This window comes from Pelophylax lessonae (assembly GCF_965119305.1).
Source record: "Pelophylax lessonae genome assembly, chromosome: 3".
Lineage (NCBI taxonomy): Eukaryota > Metazoa > Chordata > Amphibia > Anura > Ranidae > Pelophylax > Pelophylax lessonae.
The window spans coordinates 117322913-117343364 of record NC_138770.1 but is presented as its reverse complement, the minus strand read 5'-3'; the positions used below and the strand labels follow the sequence as shown (position 1 = coordinate 117343364).

Here is a 20452-nt window from a genome sequence, read left to right as displayed (position 1 = left end):
GACTGCATATAAATGAGTGTTTGAATTTGACCTCATATTATATGGTTTTGGTAAATCTAAACAAAAATGATATCATGTATGGCCAGCCTTCGGAAGCCAAGAACAATTTTCTTTAGAACAGGGTCACCAATAAGATCTGCATGTTCTCCAAGATCCCAGAAGCTTCAGTGTCACAATGCAGTCTGTTGATCACAAAAGTTGCCACTCTCTACTCTTCTCAAGCTCCCCTTCCCATGAAGAAGTTCAGCTATAACGGAGATGCTTATCCAATGAACTTCTGAGATTAGACCTCATGTGAGTTAAAAACAAAAAGCCTTCCAATGTTGGTAGTACTGGGTAGTGAGAACTAGCAGAATCTCATCCTGGCAAAGTAAACATCAGAAGCACATGTAAAGTGTGGCCCAGTAATAGATCTAACTCTGAGCCTCCAAGGAAAAGAGCGAAGAGTCAATTTGGCTAATGTCATTGAAAATGTGACATGCTGCTGTATCGAGCCAAATTATTTTCCTAACACTTTCCAAAATGCACAATGCTATTACCAAGACATATGTTTTATCTATATTAGTGCATTTTCTAGATACATTCAATAGGTCTTTGAAAAGTGGAAAAGAGCACTGTGTGTAAGGGTCCAGGTTCAAGGTATAAAACTAACCAAACAAGCTGATTTTATGATAAAGGGAGGTCAAAAACAATGTTACCTATAATAACAAGAACTCATTCTAAATTAACTAACCTGGACAGCCATTTTTTGGACAGATCCATGCTCAGAGAACTATAGTCACTGTTTTTCCAGAATGTGAATAAAATAAGCCATTTAAATATAATCTTGCACCATTCATTAATTCTTGTGATGAAAACTAAAGTAACACGTGACCTGACTGTCATGTGATATATACAGGAAATACCAGTTGATCCACTTTTTTTGAGCAAGGTTTACCAAAAACAAAGATGGGTTATACCACGTAAAGGCAGATTTCGATTGAATAGGAATAATTTTAAGACCTACTTTGATGTAACCAGAAATTTTATTTATCATATAAGAAGTACAGTGGCATCAAAACACACAGCTGGCATGTGCAAAAATACAGGTTTTGCCCCAGAACAAAAAATAATTATTATAATTAATTATAGCCAAATCAATCATTTCAGTTTTATCAATTCAAAGTGCAATGCAGTACCTAATACTAAAGTACAGGAAAGTGGATAAAAATTCTAATCCAGCTCCTATACATCAAGGCAAGCAAAGAGGACTGATTTTCTTTGAAGCAAAAATAAAACCCTACACCTAAACCCATCAGACTTAAATCACCGATTATAAACACCATTTTATTATATTATATGATAATTATGTCTTTTTTTTATAGGAGCCAATACATTTAGCACATTAGCAGAAAGTAAAGTGAATTTTGTTGTCCAAAGCAACCAATCAGCTTTCATGCTCTAAGGAGAACAGACTGCTGCTGGGTAACAGCTATCCTTGTGTCATTTTAAATCAGACCCATTATATTAAACAATCACCATAAAGAAAAATAAAGCATTTCAAATTTTCCCAAAACGATTACACATCTAGGACATAAAGATAATACCTACTTAGAGTGAACCAGTGCTTTGCCCACTGTGTGGGATATTCAATTTAGTTTGGCCAGCATGAGCAAAGTACAGGTTCACTTTTAGGGATTTGATCCCTTAATCATTAATAAATTACAATGTACATTCATATTTTATGATTTCTTAATCATTAATAAATGGCAATATATACTCATATTTAAGTGCTCGTATATTAAGGGCTGCAGTACCTTTTCCGAAATGAAAAAAAAAAAAAAAAAACATACTGAATAAGAGGGTAAATACTTGCCTATCCCACCACCTAAACCTCAGATCTTCCCCCTCTTCCCTTTCTTAAAAAGAGTAACACAAATACGCAAAGCATAAGTGACAGGACAAGTAGGAATTTCATTTTCTTTTTTTCAATTTATTTATTTTTTTCCCCTCGGGACAGTCGCTCTTACAGCCGGTTCACACTGGGGCGACTTCAAAGCCGCCTGACTCTGAAGCCGCCCCCTGCAGCGTGATTTCAGCATGGCTTGCACACGACTTCTTTAATAGAAGTCAATGCAAGCCGCTCCGAAGTCGCCCCAAAATAGTGCAGGAGCCTTTTTCTAAGTCGGAGCGACTTGAGTCGCTCTGATTAGAACGGTTCCATTGCACTGAATAGAGCGCGACTTGTCAGGCGACTAAGTCGCCCCAGTGTGAACCGGCCCTTAAATTTAAAGAGAAGGGCTCAAAAACAAAAAAAAAAAAAAAAAGCTCCATGACTAGAATGGGACGAGGTGGGAGTAATGATGTGCCCAATAATTACCTTGTAAACCCAATCCAGAGAGCTTCAGATGCAAAGCTACTCTGCGGATAGCTTAAATTCATTTTTGGCCTTGTAGATGTCCAATGTGATTTCTCTGACATCCGGACAGAAGAGTGCAGCAGAGAGGGTCACTGATTTCCAGGCCCAAGCTTTGCAAGGGAAGATCACTGGGTTAGGATGCAGATACAAGTGAAAACATGTAACTAAACTCAATTCCGTACATGGATCTTGGAATGGAGGTGTTTTTGTTTCAATACATTCAAGAATTGAGATTTAGTACCCTTTACATAGCTATATTCAGATTATTCAATAGAAAAAAACACTGATTTTTTAATTGTAACAGAAAGGTTTCCATTAAAACTGATATAGCATAGGGTGGAATTTTAAAGCACACCTCTCATTACTTAAAAAGTACTGACAGCCCCTTTCCTAAAAAAACAGCCCGCCTTGAAACAACTGGTCTCTGGTAAGTGCACATAACTCAAACAGCCTTCAGCATTTGGAAAGGATAGAAATCACAGTTTAAAGCTTTCATGTAGAAGTCAAAGCAAACACTGAGAATTAGATATTGTACTCAAATAGCTGAAGGCCAAACTGCACATGAGGAATGTATGGGTTTCAATAATACAAACATCAGAAATCCCAACTACAAGCACACATTGGGATGCCACTTTATGTACTGGAGAACAATATGGTACCAAAAACAGACAGCAATGCTTGATCCTTGGCAAATTTTTTACACTGTACAATATAATACTCATCTCAAAAAAAAATGGGACTTTCTAAAAGGGGTGTAACAGACAGCGTTTGGGCACAATCATGTAGCCTGTAGGGGCAGCTTATATGAACTCATTGTTTTCAGTGAAAACAAAAGCAAAACATATGCAAACCCAGAAGAGGGCACATGCAAACTGGGGGCAAAGTGTTTTTTTTTTTTTAACCAACCGCAGCGAAAGAGGGTCTGTAAGTATAAGAGACGGTTCATACTGGGGCGACACGACACTGTACTACTTCGGGGACGACTTGTGCATTCCCATGCACCACGACTTCGGAGTGACTTGCATGGACTTCACATAATGCAAGTCTATGCAAGTCGCTCCGAGGTCGCCCCAAAGTAGTACAGGACCCTTTTTCATATCAGAGCGACTTGTGTCGCTCCTATTAGAACGGCTCCTGTAGCAGTCAATGGACCGCGAGGGAGAGCGAATTGTCAGGCTGACAAGACGCCTGACAAGTCGCGCTGGTGTGGACCGGGTCTAAGCCCCGGTTCACACTAGGGCGACCTGTGAGGCGACCTGGTCGCCTCACAGGTCGCCGCAGGTCGCCTCCCATAGGGAAGCTACGGACCCGTTCTAATAGGAGCGACACAAGTCGCTCCGACCTAGAAAAAGGGTCCGGAGCTTCTTTGGGGCGACCAGGAGGCGACCGCCATAGACTTCAATTTTATGAAGTCTGTGGCGGCCGCTCACAGACGGAGGTCGCCCCTGAAAGTAGCTTCGCGCCAGTGTGAACCGGCGCTAAGTGTAATTGCAGCCAAAATGTCAATGTTGCAACTGACAGACAACAAGCTTCCAAATAAAAGGACGCATAGTTTGTTCTGGGCAGGGCCTGTACAATGTTTACCCTATCCAGCCCTCTGTATGCAGCCAGTAGGGGCTGCTCCAACTTCTATTATGACATTTGGTCTCCATAGACCTACTCTATGTGGGAATGTAGCTACCCTTCTCAGTGCACTTCTGAGTTGGACTTGAATAGTACATTCAGAAGCAGCCGAGGAATGTATTTACAGAAAAAACATCCAACTAATGCACATTAGACGCATGCATATTAAAATCAGCAAGCACAATGATTACAGGGACTTGTATCTTAAAGATAGTGGTGCATGTGACCGCTATATATGTGGACAGCTTGTACCCCAAAAAGCAGATGTTAAAGTGGTTGTAAACCCTTACATATACCCAGTGAAGTGCTTGTCCTCAGTTGATACACAGAGATGACAAATCCACCTACATAAGTTGTACCTGTTTATCTATAGGTGTCCTTCCCCTAATTCTATTCAAAGTGCAGAATTTACACAGGATCTCTCAACTCCTAAAAAGTAGGGGGCGTAGAGCTGAAGTTACATCAGTAAAGAGAGCTCTGAGAGCTGATTGGAGGGAAGGGATATGCCCCTCTTCACACAGCACACACAAACAGAGCAGATTCTGTCAATTTGCTGAAGCTCCCTCCCCTGCCACCTTTTTTCTCTTGGTGTCAGGAAAATACATCAGAAGTGACTCTGATAGCAGAGGAAAGAGACAGAGGACAGAAATGACACTTAATGCTCTAGATTGAGGCAAGTACATATTATAGAGGGATATGCTTTGTTCATATTTTCTATCTGAAGTTTACAACCACTTTAAAGGGAAAACAGCCCCCATTTATAGAATGCTGAGAACTGTAAAATAAAAAAACACATTCTAATAAAACACCTGTGGTTTAGGACATTATGCTGGATTAAAAGGTTATTTTGAGATGGAACATTTAGCGATATTTTATATAAAGACTTCAGGCAGCAACCCTTCCCAAAGCATGTTGATTGCATACTGAGGGCTGGAGGTAACCCAGACTGGTTAGTTCAAATCAACCATTGTTCAGGAACATAGCTACTTCTATTCAGTCTGGCAGCACATCGTCTACCCATTGCAACACTGACATTTATGTTGAGAAAACTGAAAAGCACAGTTTAAGAGAAAAGCTGGACCCTTTAGAATTAAAGACCCTTAAGAATTATTAAATATAACCAATTACGACTTTTATTTCTTCCCTTGTAATGGGAGAGAAGGCAATTTGCATTATGGTGTCTGACACCCTTATTATGTTGTCTGTGCCCGCCCCCTCCACTACATTATACTGACTGACAGCACCATATACAGAGAATAGAACGCCTCCTATTGGACAGTTTCTGGGGGAGCTCACATTAATGAAAATCATACTCTTTTTGGCATGACTATTATACAGAATGAAAAATTAATCTGTCCAAATAGGAGACCATATACGAAACTTACATTTCTGTTTAGTGAGCTAAACACAGATACAAGAACTGCTCACTTTAATCTTGTAGATAAAAAAAAGGACATCCAACGCCGACCCTGCAGCACACTGATCCCATAAATATAGCAAAAATTCTAGAAGTACAAATAGCAGATTCACACAAAAGAATACTAACTCCCTCAGTACAAAGTATTAAAATGGAACATCTTCTTTAACCAATCTGTGTAAGGCAGGACAGCAAAATAGGTCAGCTGGAAATTCTATTTGTTCGGCTTCTTTTGCACCTATGCTTGTACAAGCTCCACAATTGTTTCTGGTTTTATATTGTGATTGTTACTATTAAAGCACTGTAGACACCATTATCTACATCTGTGTAGATAATGGCAGAATGGCAACAAACTATTTAAAAAACAACTGAACTTCCAGTTTTAGTCCCCGTTCACACTGGGGCGACCTGTGAGGCGACCTGGTCGCCTCACAGGTCGCCTTCCATAGAGAAGCTGCAGACCCGTTCTAATAGGAGCGACACAAGTCGCTCCGACTTAGAAAAAGGGTCCGGAGCTTCTTTGGGGCGACCCGGAGCGACCGTCATAGACTTCAATGTTATGAAGTCCGTGCCGGCCGCTCCGAGGTCGCCCCGGGAAGTCGGATCGCCCCAGTGTGAACGGGGCCTAAAGCAGCTAAATACATTCTAGGTCAGGGTTTCTCAACCAAGGTTCAGTGAAACCTTGGCGTTCCTCTAGAACAGGCATGTCCAACCTGCGGCCCAGAAGCGCAGGCAATGAGGCCCACTGCCCCCTGACAATTATTTATTTTTTGCTGGGGAGGAAGGAAGTCGAGTCGGGGGCACGGCCACAGAGGCAGCCTCGGAGGGGATCATCCACTAGTTGTGTTAAATTAGTGCTGGGGGGGGGCAGCACGGGAAGGGGGCGCGGCAGCGTTTTATTACTTATATACCTTAACTAATAGTATATATTTTATATGTGGCCCGAGAAAATCTCTCTACACTCAATGTGGCCCAGAGAAGCCAAAAGGTTGGACACCCATGCTCTAGAAGAAACCTTGAGCAATGAAGTGTTTCTAACTACCAGAATTCCACTAATGTCAATTATCTTGTTAGCGGGTTGTAAATGTAAGAGTATCTTTCTCCTACTAACCACTAATATAAAGGGTCCTTCTCCCATTGGCTACTAATGTATGGAAGCACTAAGACAGCACTTTTCCACTGACCCCTAATGGGTCTCTTTTCTGGACATTATTTTTATTTGTTCCATGATTGTTACAAAAACTATTTTTTCTTATCGAGCGGAGGAGTGTTACAAAAAAATGCTCTGGGTGTCGAATATGTTCGATACAGTACGTTCTTTATTCCTATATGGATTATATTTAAAAGTTACTGACTACACATGTGCCATGAGCTAGAGATGTAATATTTAGCAGGGGTTCCTCCAAGACATTAAAAATTATTTTCCAGTGTTCCTCTATATTAAAAAAAAAAAAAGAAGGTTGAGAAAGGCTGTTCTAGGTGAATCAAAACCGAATGGCATTCAAAGCCTTACTTTCCATTTTCTTTAGAAAGCAGCCACAGCATGAATAAAAAGTCCTGTCCCCCCTACCAGCATGCTGCAGAGAAGGATCTTTGCTCGGTGTGGAAGCAGTGGTCTCTTTGCAGAGGTCCGATATACTAATTGCTGAATCATAGCTAGAACTAATCAATCAGCAGGCAGAAGGCTGTAAATGTTTTCTAAAGAAAACAAACAATTACACACCTTTCGTCTTGATGCAGCGAGAATTAATTTGGTGTATTATAAAAGAAAGTTCAAATTGGTTTTAAAATCTCTGAACAGGATAGAGCAGGGGTGTCCAAACTACGACCCATCCAGCTGTTGCGGAACTACACATCCCATGAGGCATTGTAAATCTCTGAAATTCACAGACATAACTAGGCATGATGGGAATTGCAGTTCCTGAGAAGCTGGAGGGCCATAGTTTGCACACCCTTGGGTTAGAGGGAGGACATGGGTGGGTTGTATCTGCTTCACAATGTTTACATGTCAACTGTGTAGGAAAGTGACGAGAGGTTGCAGGCACCCACAGCTGAAGAGAGAGAGGCACAGGGAAAGCCTGGAAGCTTTTCTTATAAGAAAGGTGGAGATAACATTACAATTGCATTAATCCATCAATAAATTGATTTACCTATGCTTTAGATAGTTACATTAATGCCAATTTATTTTGATGTCCTGCCCTACAATATCAGATTTACTAAGAAGGCCAAGCTACTTCTGGGCTGGCAAAAAACAAAAAACAAAAACCCTATTCACGCTTTTTAGCATCCAAAGGAAAAACTCAGTTATAAAGCTATACCCTTTGGTCCGGATAAAGAAAATGTATATATAAAAAAAGAATGTTTAGAGCTTTAACCCCCCAAATCAATACTTACATGTTCTTATACATTCTGCCTATATGACACAGGCCCAATTAAACCTACTTAATAGCTTAATACATAAAAAATATATTGCACTTGTAAAGCGGTGGAAAAGTCTTTGTAGTAACATGATAGTCTTGGTAGTGACATAAGACTACCCGAATTAAGAAAGAAAACAGAAAATTTTCAGCACAAAATGAGGCCAGTGTAGCTTTCCCATTGCTGGGGAACCAAGCCATCAGCAGCGAGTTATGCTGGGACTTGTAGTTGCACAGCAAAAGAGAACCACTGCCCATCTCTATCAGTGAACAAGGCATTTACTGGAATAATACAGCCAGAAATGGGTATTTCAAAGGACCGGTAAGCCTAAATCATGCACTAAAGAGATCAAATATTCAGAAGTGGACATGAAGATAATTTGTTATGCAAGGCTGACTCATCTCTAGTGACCCCACTACAAAGCAGCCAGGGGTGAACCTCTTTAAGCCCAATATGGCAGATGAAGGCTGCACAAAGAAATAGAGACATAAGGAAACATTTGATTCCATTGAGGGCTACAAAAAAGGTTCAATGGAACTAGCAGCCCGCTTATTGACTTTTTAGCTTGTTAGGTTTACCGGTCTTTTCCGACAAAATTATAAATAAATCTAACAGATCATTGGCTGTGTTGTAGTGGGTCTTTGTGTGCCCAGACCCCATAGTGTAAGCTGGAACAAGGCAGCGAGCGAGGCGTGAGAAGCAGTGCTAAGCAATGCATCACAGACTCATTCAGCAGCAGAAGCTTCTGACGCACGTCTTGCTTGCAGAGACATTGGCTAGCATGCAACGACAACAAACCGCACTCAGCCAAGCTGAAAGCTATGGAAGACCCACAAAAACCCACTATCCTTTCATAACACAAACTGAAACGTAAAGGCAACACGGTCGTTTTTGACGTGAGAGGCGATCTTGTCGGAGGAATTGGATCATGAGAGTTCAAAGCGAAGCCAATGGCGCCGGCCTCCTCCTCGCTATAGTTCTACTGGGATAGTGGGTCTCTGTGGTGCTTTCATACAGGTAGACAAGACTGTGTCCTAAAAACAAAAAGAGAACACACCGAGAATGAAACCATAGTGCCTTCCCCTCATATCTGCAACGTTATACACTTTTAAAGTGGAGTCAGCCATGTTGGAAGTCCAATCACCATAGTGATAATAACTCCTAGAGAACTGAAACAAGATGGCTGCCTACAATGTGTACAGGTCAGCTGCCCACATACACAGTGATGGAAGTCATGTGAATGAATTTAATATTTGCATGTCACAACAATGTCATAAGTTCCTAGCAAATCAGGATGAGTTTAGGCATGCTTGGATCCCAATTCGAACTGATCTGAGCAATCCTGCCAGGTGCCACTGCGCATATCACCAACCATAAGTGGCAGAGGCATTCCCTGCCCCACAGCCACATGTATAAAGACAGTGTGTATATGTGGGGAGGAGAAGGCCTCAGTCCCTTTTGATTGGTGGTGTGCAGTGACAGCTTCCTGGCAGGATAGCTCAGGTAGGTTCAATACTAGGATCCAAACATGCCTGAGCTCATCCCTGCTAGAAAAAAGAAGGGCTGAATTATTGGTTCACGCCCCAAGATGGCTGCTTCCACTTAGTAGAGGTAACTGTTATGGTATGTTTAACAGTATATATAAGTTTAACACTTAGGTGGTTAGGTGGTTGATTTAATAAAACGACAATTCTAGGTACCACAGACAACTGACACACAAATATAGAAACTTTTACCTGCAAAAAATGTATTAAGTACTGCACCTGCCTTGTGATCTGCTCACTGGTGCACAAAACTTTCCAGAATCATCAATTCGGCAGACTGTGTTGCCCCGACCCATTTCTCCATTATGTATCTGAGTATTGTTCCTAATAAAGCCTCGCCTAAATATTCCCCTCACCTGCATGAACTGCAAGCCTGATAACTTTCAGCTCCAATTCATCAAGTTGATACTGAAAATTTGACTAAGGCCCCTTTCACACAGGCGGACCGTTCAGATCCGCCTGTCCGTTTTTTTGGCGGATCTGAACGGTCCCCCCATGCATCTCTATGGGGGATCGGATGTCAGCGGAGACATGTCCGCTGACATCCGATCCAATCCGTCAAATCTGGACGGATGGAAACCCTATTTTCCATCTGTCCAGCGGATCGGATTGGATGAGAACGGACCGATGGTCCGTTCCCATCCGATTTCCCCCATAGAGATGCATGGGGAACTGACAGCTGTGTCTCCGCACACAGCGCGGAGACACAGCTGTCATCCTCCTGCTCAGCGGGGGATCGGCAGCTCGATCCCCTGCTGAGAAAAACGGAATCCGTCCGACGGACGGATTGTGTGAAAGGGGCCTTAAACTCTCTAAAAGTCCCTGGGGTGTGTTGAGAGTGTCTACTGGAAAAGAAAAGAGGAGTGAAGCCCACATACCTACTGAGTGAGACAGCACAACCAGGGATTGGAATCATCAGTGCATCACCATGAATTGAAGAAGTGGCAATTTAAAGACACAAAATGCTTTTCTTGGTGAAATAAAGCATTTTGATAAGATATGATTCGAAGACGCAGCACTCCTAACAGCCCAGTTAGAGTTTAAAATGGCCTCAGCCTAGGTTCCTCCCAGGCCACGTCCTTGGATGCATTTCAGCCTGCCTACAGGGATTAGTCAGAGGGTCAATGACTAAGCCCTATGGGTAGGACAAAATGTGTCAGCATGGCCTGGGAGGAACCTAGGTTGAGGCCACTTTACACTCTAACTGGGAGTGCTGCGTCTTCGGATCAAATCTTAACACAGCGGGTTTGGATGAATTTCATAGATGCCAGACCCTGAATGCAGTGGATCATGAGAACAAATTGACGGGCACTTGGAACGGCGTTCTAAGCAATTACATGGGGTCACAGAAAGCATTTTGATGTTCATTAAACCAGACAACTCCTACCCTTCCTAATGAGAGATGATTACAGGTGCCTCTGTCATTTAGATCACTGACTGCCTTTTTTTTTAATACCTTTTCTTACCCAGGTTCAGTAGCTGTTCAGCTTGATCAATAAACAAGAGGTAAACAGCTACTGAACTTCTCACATGTGGAAAACAAAAAAGTAGAAAATCCACTGAGTATGTAGGCTTTCGGTTTATGCTAGTGAGAAAGAATGATGACATGTTTAACAATAAATGTTAATTAAATGTAATTTAAAGTGGAACTTAAGGCTCGGTTCACATATATGCGATGCAGGAAGGCTGCGAATTCGCAGCCTGTTCCCGCATCGCACACGCACCCCCGGCAGTTCACACTGCCATATGCGATACGCTGGGGGTGTCAATGTAATCTTAACGACACCCCCAGTTTGATCGCATATCGCAGTGCGATCGTGCAGCTCGCACAGGATCGGATCGCACAAGTGTGAACCGCTGTGCAATCCGATCCTGGTGCGGCTAGAAAAAAGGGTCCTGTGCGTGTTTGGTGTGGCTGCGGTGCGAATTTAGCCATACAAACTGTATGGCTAAACTCGCACCGCACAGCCGATCGCATGTAATGTTGGAGCAGTGCGCTCCGATATTACATGCGAACCCCGCACACGCACAAGTGTGAACCGGGGCTAACTCTCCAAATCAACATTATTTTTATTATTTTTAAACATCATGCTGCTGGCATTATAATTAGATAGCAAAGTATATCAGATTTTACTTGTTTTAACTTTTTTTACATTTCCTCAGTTACTTTCTAGTTTCTTACTTAGGCAAATGACATCATACAAACGCAGGAGTCTTCAGGAGGAGAGAGGAGGAGAGTTTTTCTCAGCTAAGCACGCTCTCCTGCATGCATGCTTCAACTAAGAGCAGAGGATTCCAGGAAGTAAATGCTGCATGAATCATTGGCCCTTGCTCAAGATGGCCACGGCCAGGAATGCTAGAGGAGGAGGGGGGGGGGGGTGTTTTTTAAAGTAATTTCTCAACAAAGTAAAACATGGAAAAATACTAAAAATGAATTAAATTGTGTTTTAGGTTTGTGATGCACAGATGTAGTTCAGATACGCTTTAATGAACAATGATAAAGACCAACTCCAGGGAAAAAAATACTCCTCTTGTAAGAGGTCAAATATTTATATGCTAATGTTAGTTTCTTTAGAGGTGTTACTTTGTAGAACAATGTTATCAGGAGAGTCCTTGGAATATGTTGTTAAGACTGTCCTTGGAAGATCTAACATTCTATAGCGCTTTCAGGCAAGCTGATTACAGAAATTAATGTTTCTTGTGTTAGTTGATGCACGGCAAATTTTTAAAACGTTAAGAAGTTTTTGGAGGTCCTACTTGGCAGCTGTTCAATAATGGGGTTTAAAAATCGGCTTCTTGGTGAAGGCGCTAGGTCTTTTCGCATTATTTAGGGCCCATCTCTCTACTTTATAATCAATACTTTTACTTTGTAACTTTTCTCTTCAAAATAAACTTTCAAAACGCTTCATAAGCAGAAGTTATTGTTTTCCCTATCACTAGTTTATTATAGACCCCCACATGTGATCACTGGGAAAGGCAGGTTCCTAACACCATCAACATCTTTTAAAAATGAAAACCCACATAGGCACATGCATAACTGACATAGGGAAAAACAATAGCATAATCCCCATTAACCCCTAAAACTACCAGGTAAGTACTATTAGACATTTCAGGCTAAAAACCAGCATTATAACAGGAAGTCATCTGTGTCTAGGAAACCTACAAGCAATAAAAAGCAAGGCTAACTAGGAATGCATCAATATGCCTAGTACACCCGATAAGAAATTAGAATGAAAAATACCGCTTTCGGAGCGATTGCCCGATAAGCTGATCATTAGTACACAGTTTCTGAAAGCCATTCAGGACAGTTCATGCAAAATTAACCGAAGGGACGAGCACAAACATTTTTCTCTTACGAGAACAGAACCAACGATCCCAGTTGAAATTAGTAAAGTATTCTTCCAAGACTACGCATGCTCCGAAACAAAGTATTCATTACAATACATTACTTCATCACGGGAAGTTGGAATATAGCACTGCAGTGTGACCATTCCTGTATAACAACTGTGAGAACGCTGCTATATCAAAGGCTGGGTTTATACCTTTGTGCTCCAGTACTGTGCTAAAACCAGCTAAAAGCTTCTCTGCTGCAGGAAACCAGGAAAATCTTTCTATGAACTCTGTTTAAAATGATAACACAATAAGTACAGGAAGAGAAGACAATAAAATAAGAAGAGGTACTCACACTGCTGGCTGGGGTCACATTCTGTCGTCATCTTGACGTAGTTGGATGGAAATAGCCCAGTGACCCCATTGATTTCTCCCTGCCACCAGTCTGCATCGTCTTTGTTAATGACATTGATGAGTTGTCCTTTGCTGAAGTTCAGTTCATCCTCATTATTGGCGACATAGTCATACATTGCTATGACCTGACACACTAGAGAGGAAAGAAAATTAACTCACTTCACATGCTAAAAAACCCAGGATTCTTGTGATATGTACCTCCTCTTTAAAGAAGCTAATCTCAGTTTTTATCTACATTGGTGATATCAGACACAAGTTAGAAGTGAGGGACACATTAGGTTAGGGAGTATGAGATAATACACACCTGTTTTAATATCAATATTTCTAATAATGTTCACCTATGCAACAAGCTTAGCTTAATGTCTCCATTCATTGTAGCTGTACAGTGCGACCTTCTGGGCACCAACAGCTCATGCTCCAAATGAGTACAGAACCTTTTGCATCAAGTTAATCTTTGAATAAATGCATCTACCTTGAATAACTACACAGAAAAGAGCTCTAAGAGTGGAGGATGGGCAGACGAATGAAAGGTCCACTTTCTGCATTCATAGATCACTTCTCATTGTGGAATGGGACAGTACAACTTTTATGAATGGAGGAGGGGGGTAGAAAGGGCTTGACAGCTCCAGCCACTTTTATTATTCCCATTAGCACTGGAAGTTAACAGCTGCAGGGGTATCCAAGGGGCAGAGGAATAACATTTTAACAAACAAAGAAGCCACCAGCACAAGGGACACATGTTATTCACTGCAAGTACTGTCCATGGTGCTGATAAAAAAAAAAAAAAAAAAAAGGGATTTTTGCCTTACAGTAAAATCCATATCTCTGATGTTCATTGACGGACACAGCTCCCGATCTACTTAACCATTGGGTTATACTGACCCCTACAGGAGTAGGGCACTAGGCAGAAAAAAAAAGCTTGACTACGCCTATGGGCAGTCCCAGGGGATATACTCCCACTCTCAGCTTTAGGTACTCAGTTTTGTTAAAAGCAGTGTCAGAAGAAATCCAACTCCACAGAAGGATGGGTGCGGTGTCCATCAATGAACATCAGAGAAACTGATTTTACGGTAAGGCAAAAATCCCATTTTCTCTATCGTTCATTGGCAGACACAGGTCCTGATCGTCTTAACCATTGGGACATCCCAAAGCAGTGTTAAACATGAGGGGTGGGAAGAGCAGAAAAGAAAAAAAAAATCCCCAAGGCTAAACCATAGCCAACCAGGTAACATGGAGCTCAACCAAGAACAACTGGAACTCACCTGAAAAAAAAAAAACAATACACCTTTAAATAGGACCAGGTTCTCTAAACAGCAGTCTGCAAAACCTTGCGGCCAAAGGAAGCATCTGCAGATGCCAACACATCCACTTTTTATAACATTTTGTAAAGGTGTGCACAGACGACCAGGTAGCCGCCTTGTAAATCTGCATCACTGACGCCTGATAATGGAAGGCCCAGGAGACACCTAGCGCCCCGAGTAGAGTGCGCCTTGACAGGGAAAGGAGGAACCTGACCCTTGATGGAATAGACCTGTCACCGTCTGTCTGATCCATCTGGAAATGGTCGCAGCAGAAGCGGACAACCCCTTCTGAGGTCTGTCCGTGAGCACAAATAGGGAGTCTGACTTCCTAAAAGACTCCGTAGCTGCCAGGTACACCCTAATTGCCTGAACCACATCCAAGGAATTTCCTTAGGATGTTTTGGCCTGGGACACAGAGAAGGCAACACAATATCTTCATTCAGATGAAAATCAGAGACAACCTTTGGAAGGAATGATGGACAGGGGCGAAGAACCACCTTATCTCTGTGAACCACCAAGTAAGGTGGACAAGACAAGACAACGCCGCCAGCTCCGTCACCCTGCATGTAGAAGTGATTGCCACCATAAAAGTCACCTTCTGGGATAACGTATGCAGGGAAACCTCCCTAAGATTTTCAAAAGGAAAACACCAAACACCAAATTAAGGGTTCCAAGGAGGCAATGGAGACCGCACTGGAGGAGCCAAGTGTCGAACTCCCTGAATAAAAGTACGCACCAAGGAAAGCGTGGCCAATGGTCGTTGAAAGAAGACCACCAAGGCCGAGACCTGGCCCTTGATAGTACTCAAGGCCAGGTGCTGCTCAACCCCCTGTTGGAGGAAGGTCAAGATCCGAGCCATCGAAAAAGAGCGAGGATGAACCCCAAGAGACTCACACCACGCAATGTACGCAACGCAAACTTCCACGTACAATGGTAGATCTTCCTAGAGGTAGATTTTCTACCTTTTAACAGCGTAGGAATCACTGAATCAGACAAAAATCAGACAAAAATCAGACAAAAAAACTTTCAGCACCTGACTTTTAACAACCAAGCCGTTAAAGCCAGCGACTGTAAAGCAGGATTGGAAAATTGGCCCTTGGGACAGATCTTTCCTGAGAGGAAATCAAGGAAAATTGGTGCCCAGCCATACCAGATTGGCGTACCAAGACCGGTGAGGCCAGTTTAGAGCCACTAAGATGACCGGAATCCCTTCTGCTTCGATCCTGCGCAGAAGCCTTGGCAGAAGCTTGGAGAGGGAGAAAGGCATAAATCAGACGATACTGAGGCCAACAGGTCCACCTCGGGAGTACCCCACCGGAGGCACAACTGATGAAACCCCTCCGGATGAAGTGACCATTCCCCCCTCGGCCCACGCCCGTCGACTGAGGTAAAACTCCTGCCAATTTTCCACCCCCCCCCCCCCCGAATGTATACAGCAGAGATGACTGGAACCAAATGTTCTGCCCACTACCTGCAGAGCCCCCAGGACACTTCTTGTGCCCCCCTGGTGATTGACTTAGGCCACAGCCGAGGCATTGTCCAATTTAATTCGCACCAGACACCCCTGAAGACGATTTGTCCAATGATCCAGACAAGGTCTGACCGCTCGGAGCTCCAGTACATTGATCGGCAGTCTGGATTCTTCCAGTGTCCAGACCCCCTGAGTATAATCTTTTCCAAGGATGCCTCCCCACCCAGACAGGCTGGCATCCATGGTGACCACTGTCCAGTACAGGGGGAGAAAAGATTTTCCCTGGCTAAGAGCCAGAGAACAAAGTCACCAGATCAGGGACCCTCTCATACCCTGGCTCAGCCAGATCAGATTGTCTATAGACTGGATTCTTGTCCCATTTGACCAGAATCTCTCTTTGCAGAGATCTCGTGTGGAACTGTGCAAACGGAACCGTCTCGAAGGCAGACACCATCAGGCCAAGCACCCACATGCAAGTCCGAAGGGATGACCGTCTGCTAGACAACAGACAGTAAAATAATTCCTGCAGTTTCTGGAGTTTTTCCAGAGGAAGGAACACTCTGGCTAAGGGTGAGTTCAGAGTCAGACTCCGATAGTCCAGATTTGTGGATGGAACCAGAGAAGACTTCTGAAGGTTCAACCAACCAAACTCCCCCAGAGTTTGCAGAGTAATCTCCAAGCTATCCACCAGAGCAGTCAGAGACTCGGCTCGCAGGCGAAGATTGTCCAGGTACCCCAGTACCACGATCCCCCCTGATGCAACAATGCCAGCACCGGGGATAACACTTTTGTGAAGACCCGAGGCGAGACCAAAGGGTAACGCCACCAACTGATAATGCTCCTCTCCCACGGCAAAGCAGTAGAAGCGCTGGTGACCAAGACATATTGGAATGTGAAGGTAAGCGTCGAAGAAGATCCCCCTGATGAAGGGATGCCACTACCGTGCGAATAGACTTCACTCTGAACTTCTGCACCCGCACAAAGCAGTTTAGCGCCTTGAGGTCCAGAATTGGACGCACCTTGCCCTCCTTCATGGGGACTGTATACAGGTTTGAATAAAACCACAGAAAACGTTCCGAAGTCGAAACCGGGACAATCACCCCTTGACTCAGCAAGTCTTGCACTGCCCCAAAGAGACCTCGTTAGCAGTCTTTATGATTCATGCTCAGGGAGCCTTGTCCGCAGGTCTGGAGAAGCCTGCTATCAGCTTGACAGACCAGGTTCGTTTGGATCCTCCAGAGGCCGCCCTAAAGGCTTTTGATCCCTTAAGACCCTGAGGGACACTGTGAGACCTTTAATATCGTCATCCAGGGAAGCTCCAAACAGGTGATCCCCCAGGAAGGTGAGATCAGATAAGGCCTTCTTAGAAATATGACCTGCAGACAAGCATTTAAGCCAAATAACATGCCTAAGGACCACTGCTTAGACAGACAGCCTCGCAATCAGAAGAGCCGCATCCAAGGTTTGGCATCACAGACAAACTGAATACCCTGGACCAACTGGTTCGCCAGCTCAGCAAAGGCAGGAAGTTGCTCCCCTTACAGCCCCCAGCATAGAAGCTTGGCCAATTCAGTCAAAGTTTGTGACACTAGGTCAATAGTAAAAAAACAGCCTAAGTGCCGAACCAGCCACAGTGTACATATGGCGGGCCATAGCCTCTGCTTTTCTGTCAGCCGGGTCCTTAAAGGCCAGGGACTCCTCAACCAGAATCAAGATTGCTTTGTCCAACCTAGAAATCGGAGAGTCCACCACAGGTGGGCCAGTCCACTTTTTAAGCAGGGAGTCCTCATGAAGGTACTGCATAGCAAAACGCTTAGGGATCATAAGGGGGCGTTTTGGGAACCCCACTGTTTAGCGACAATTTTGTCAAAGTAAGCAGGAAAGAGGAATACCCTTGCCACTCTGGAGGGCTTGCGGGTGCCAAAAGGAACCGATGCCTCTGATGCGGCAACAGCCGCATCCTCCATTTTTAAAGTATCACGCACAGATACAATCAGTGCATCCACCAGCGCCTTTTCATGCGCGGCTACAGGAGCAGAGAAATCATCCTCACTATCTGAGAAATCAGGGAGTGTGGACACAGACCCAGCAAGGTGACTCTCATCCACGGTGGCCGAATCAGATACAGGATCTGATGAAACAGATGAGGCAGGTGAAGGCAGGGGGGGGGCGCTTTTTGCTAGCCCATTTCCCCAGGACCAAATCCACCTTGGACACCAGCTCAGCACCCCAGATCGACCTGAAAAGGTGGTATGGCCACCCCATGGGGAAAGGGGGGGTTGGCAGATGAGGGGCGAAGTGTCCGCGGGGAGATGCTGAATGGGAAGGAGGGGAACCCAGGGGTCCGACCGTCCCAGGGAAGGGCCCACGTCCACCCCAAAACCCTCTAGGGGGGGGGGGGGGGGTAGCTACTTACCATACCAGGAACAACATAAGGTAAGCACCGCTCTAGACAGAACCTCCTCTCCATCGAAATGGGGGCTGTCGGCCAGGAGGAACGCTGCAACTCAGGCCGAGGCCAGGTCGTATGCGACCTCGCGAGATGTTTAACTCACAGGCCAGCTCCCGTCCAGTGGGGATATGTCGCTGCTAGCACAGAGCTGAGGCTTGCGCGCACTCGCTGGCCAGAATTAGGTGACCACTGGATTTTAAAAAATATCCAGCATGTCCCCCAGTCCAGCAGTCGATTGTAGATACTCACAGGAAAAAAAGAAAAATCCAATAACCGAAGATCCCAGCAAGAAATTAGGTCCTTATTCCTGACTAGGTGGAAAAAAACTGAGTGCCTATAGCTGAGAGTGGGAGAATACCCCCTGGGACTGCCTATAAGCGTAGTCAAGCTTTTTTTTCTGGCTGGTGTCCTACTTCTGTAGGGGCAGTATAACCCAATGGTTAAGAAGATCAGGAGCTGTGTCTGTCAATGAACGATAAAGAAAGTGTAATTTCACCTTTACACCAAAAATTTTAAGATGATTTCCCAACACCCTTCCTGCTCCTCCGGTCCCTGCTACACTTTTCTGCTATACCAGTAAACTTCTGCTGCCCACCTCTGCTGGTGTACCAATACACTTTTAAACTCCCTACACGGCTCCAAAGACTGTATAGAAGCATAGTCCTGGCAATGACTAGCAGCCTTGATCAGCGCGGTCACAATACAGTGCTAACCAATGAGAGTCTCATCTTACAGTACTTCCAGGGCAGAAGAGGAGGCTCTCATTGGTCAACGCTGTCATGCAATGCACTGACCAATAACAGCTACCCAATGCTGGCGTAACGCTACTACAGTGCCCCAAAGACTTTGTACAGAGTTTATGTTTTAGTACATCGGCAGATGTGGACGGCAGAAGATCATCAGCACAGCAGATAAGTGCAGCAGGGTCTGGAGGAGGAGGTTACCCTTTAAAAAAACATTGGGCCAATTACTGGCAGGGGCATTACTGGCAGGGGCATTCAAAGAGGACTTCCCTCTGTGGATACACCGCGTATATTGGCATCTTATCAGTTTGCAACAATTTCAGTAAATATTTGACATTTTTTTTGGTGCAGCCATCTACTAGACCAAACTATTGGGTAGAGTCAGCTATGTAAATGTTTTACCAGCAAGCAAATTCCTACCTGAGTTGAAAGCGGGAGCTGCCTTGTCATTACTTGGTCCTAGTAACTTAACGTGGGTAGCTGGGAACCAGCCCTTCTGCCTCTTCTTCCCTCGTGCCTGTAAAGATTGCATCCATTGCAAAATACATTATGTAGGCAAAATGCAATAAAGGTCATTGCTGTGTAGACAGTAGATACTGATGGCAAAGAACAACTAATAGAAAAAGCAAGTTATAGTTTAAAAAAATATAAGGTCTGCTAAAATCATAGAAATTAACTGAGTGGCACCAAGACAGCAACTGATGAGAATCTCCTCAAAAAAGTCATGAACAGTAAAATCCTTAGAAATCCAATCTTTACGCCTCAGTGAGAGCCTTCACATGAATAGAATCTGCAGCCGAAATCATGGAAAAGGATGGAGGTACAGATAATTGATATACATGTAGTTGGAGATGTGGTGCATGTCTGCGGAGAAGACCTGCTTTATATAACAGCAGAATCACAGGTGGCAATCAGACAAAACAGATCTAAAGATCCTTTTCCTTCCCAAAACAACATGAAGTATCAGTCTGTATGCAATGTAAGAACTCTCAGGCGTCTATATGTTCCTTCGAAGTTTTTTTTTTTTTTTAAATTAAATTTTTATTGAAAATAAATCAGCAGGAAAATCAGTTTACAATTCCAGTAACAAAATTCTTCGACAAAAGAGATCATACATACATACACTATACTGTGAAAAGTATTGGAACGCCTGCCTTTACACGCACATGAACTTTATTGGCATCCCAGTCTTAAAGCCTGTACACACGATAATAAAATCGGAAGTACAATTTCAACCAACAAACGATCTGCCGATTTTCGGATCGCTAGTATGGTGCTTTCAACAGCTGATTACGATTTTTTGTATGACAAAAACTGGATGTGCAGGCTATAAAAAATCGT

The 20452-nt window shown here is 43.7% G+C and overlaps 1 protein-coding gene across 3 annotated transcripts in view; it reads right to left on the bottom strand.

Annotated features, from left to right (window-relative positions):
- Nucleotides 1-20452, bottom strand: part of ITSN2 (intersectin 2) — a 392176-nt gene that overhangs the window by 83191 nt on the left and 288533 nt on the right. For 2 of the 3 annotated variants that reach the window (XM_082251747.1, XM_082251746.1), the window contains 2 exons: nt 19532-19628; nt 13086-13277 (listed from right to left, as the gene is read on the bottom strand). In XM_082251747.1, the coding sequence (XP_082107873.1) occupies nt 13086-13277; nt 19532-19628 (289 nt within the window). Of the gene's footprint in view, nt 1-8166; nt 8891-13085; nt 13278-19531; nt 19629-20452 lie in introns of those variants that run through there. The other variant, XM_082251748.1, reaches the window with a different exon arrangement.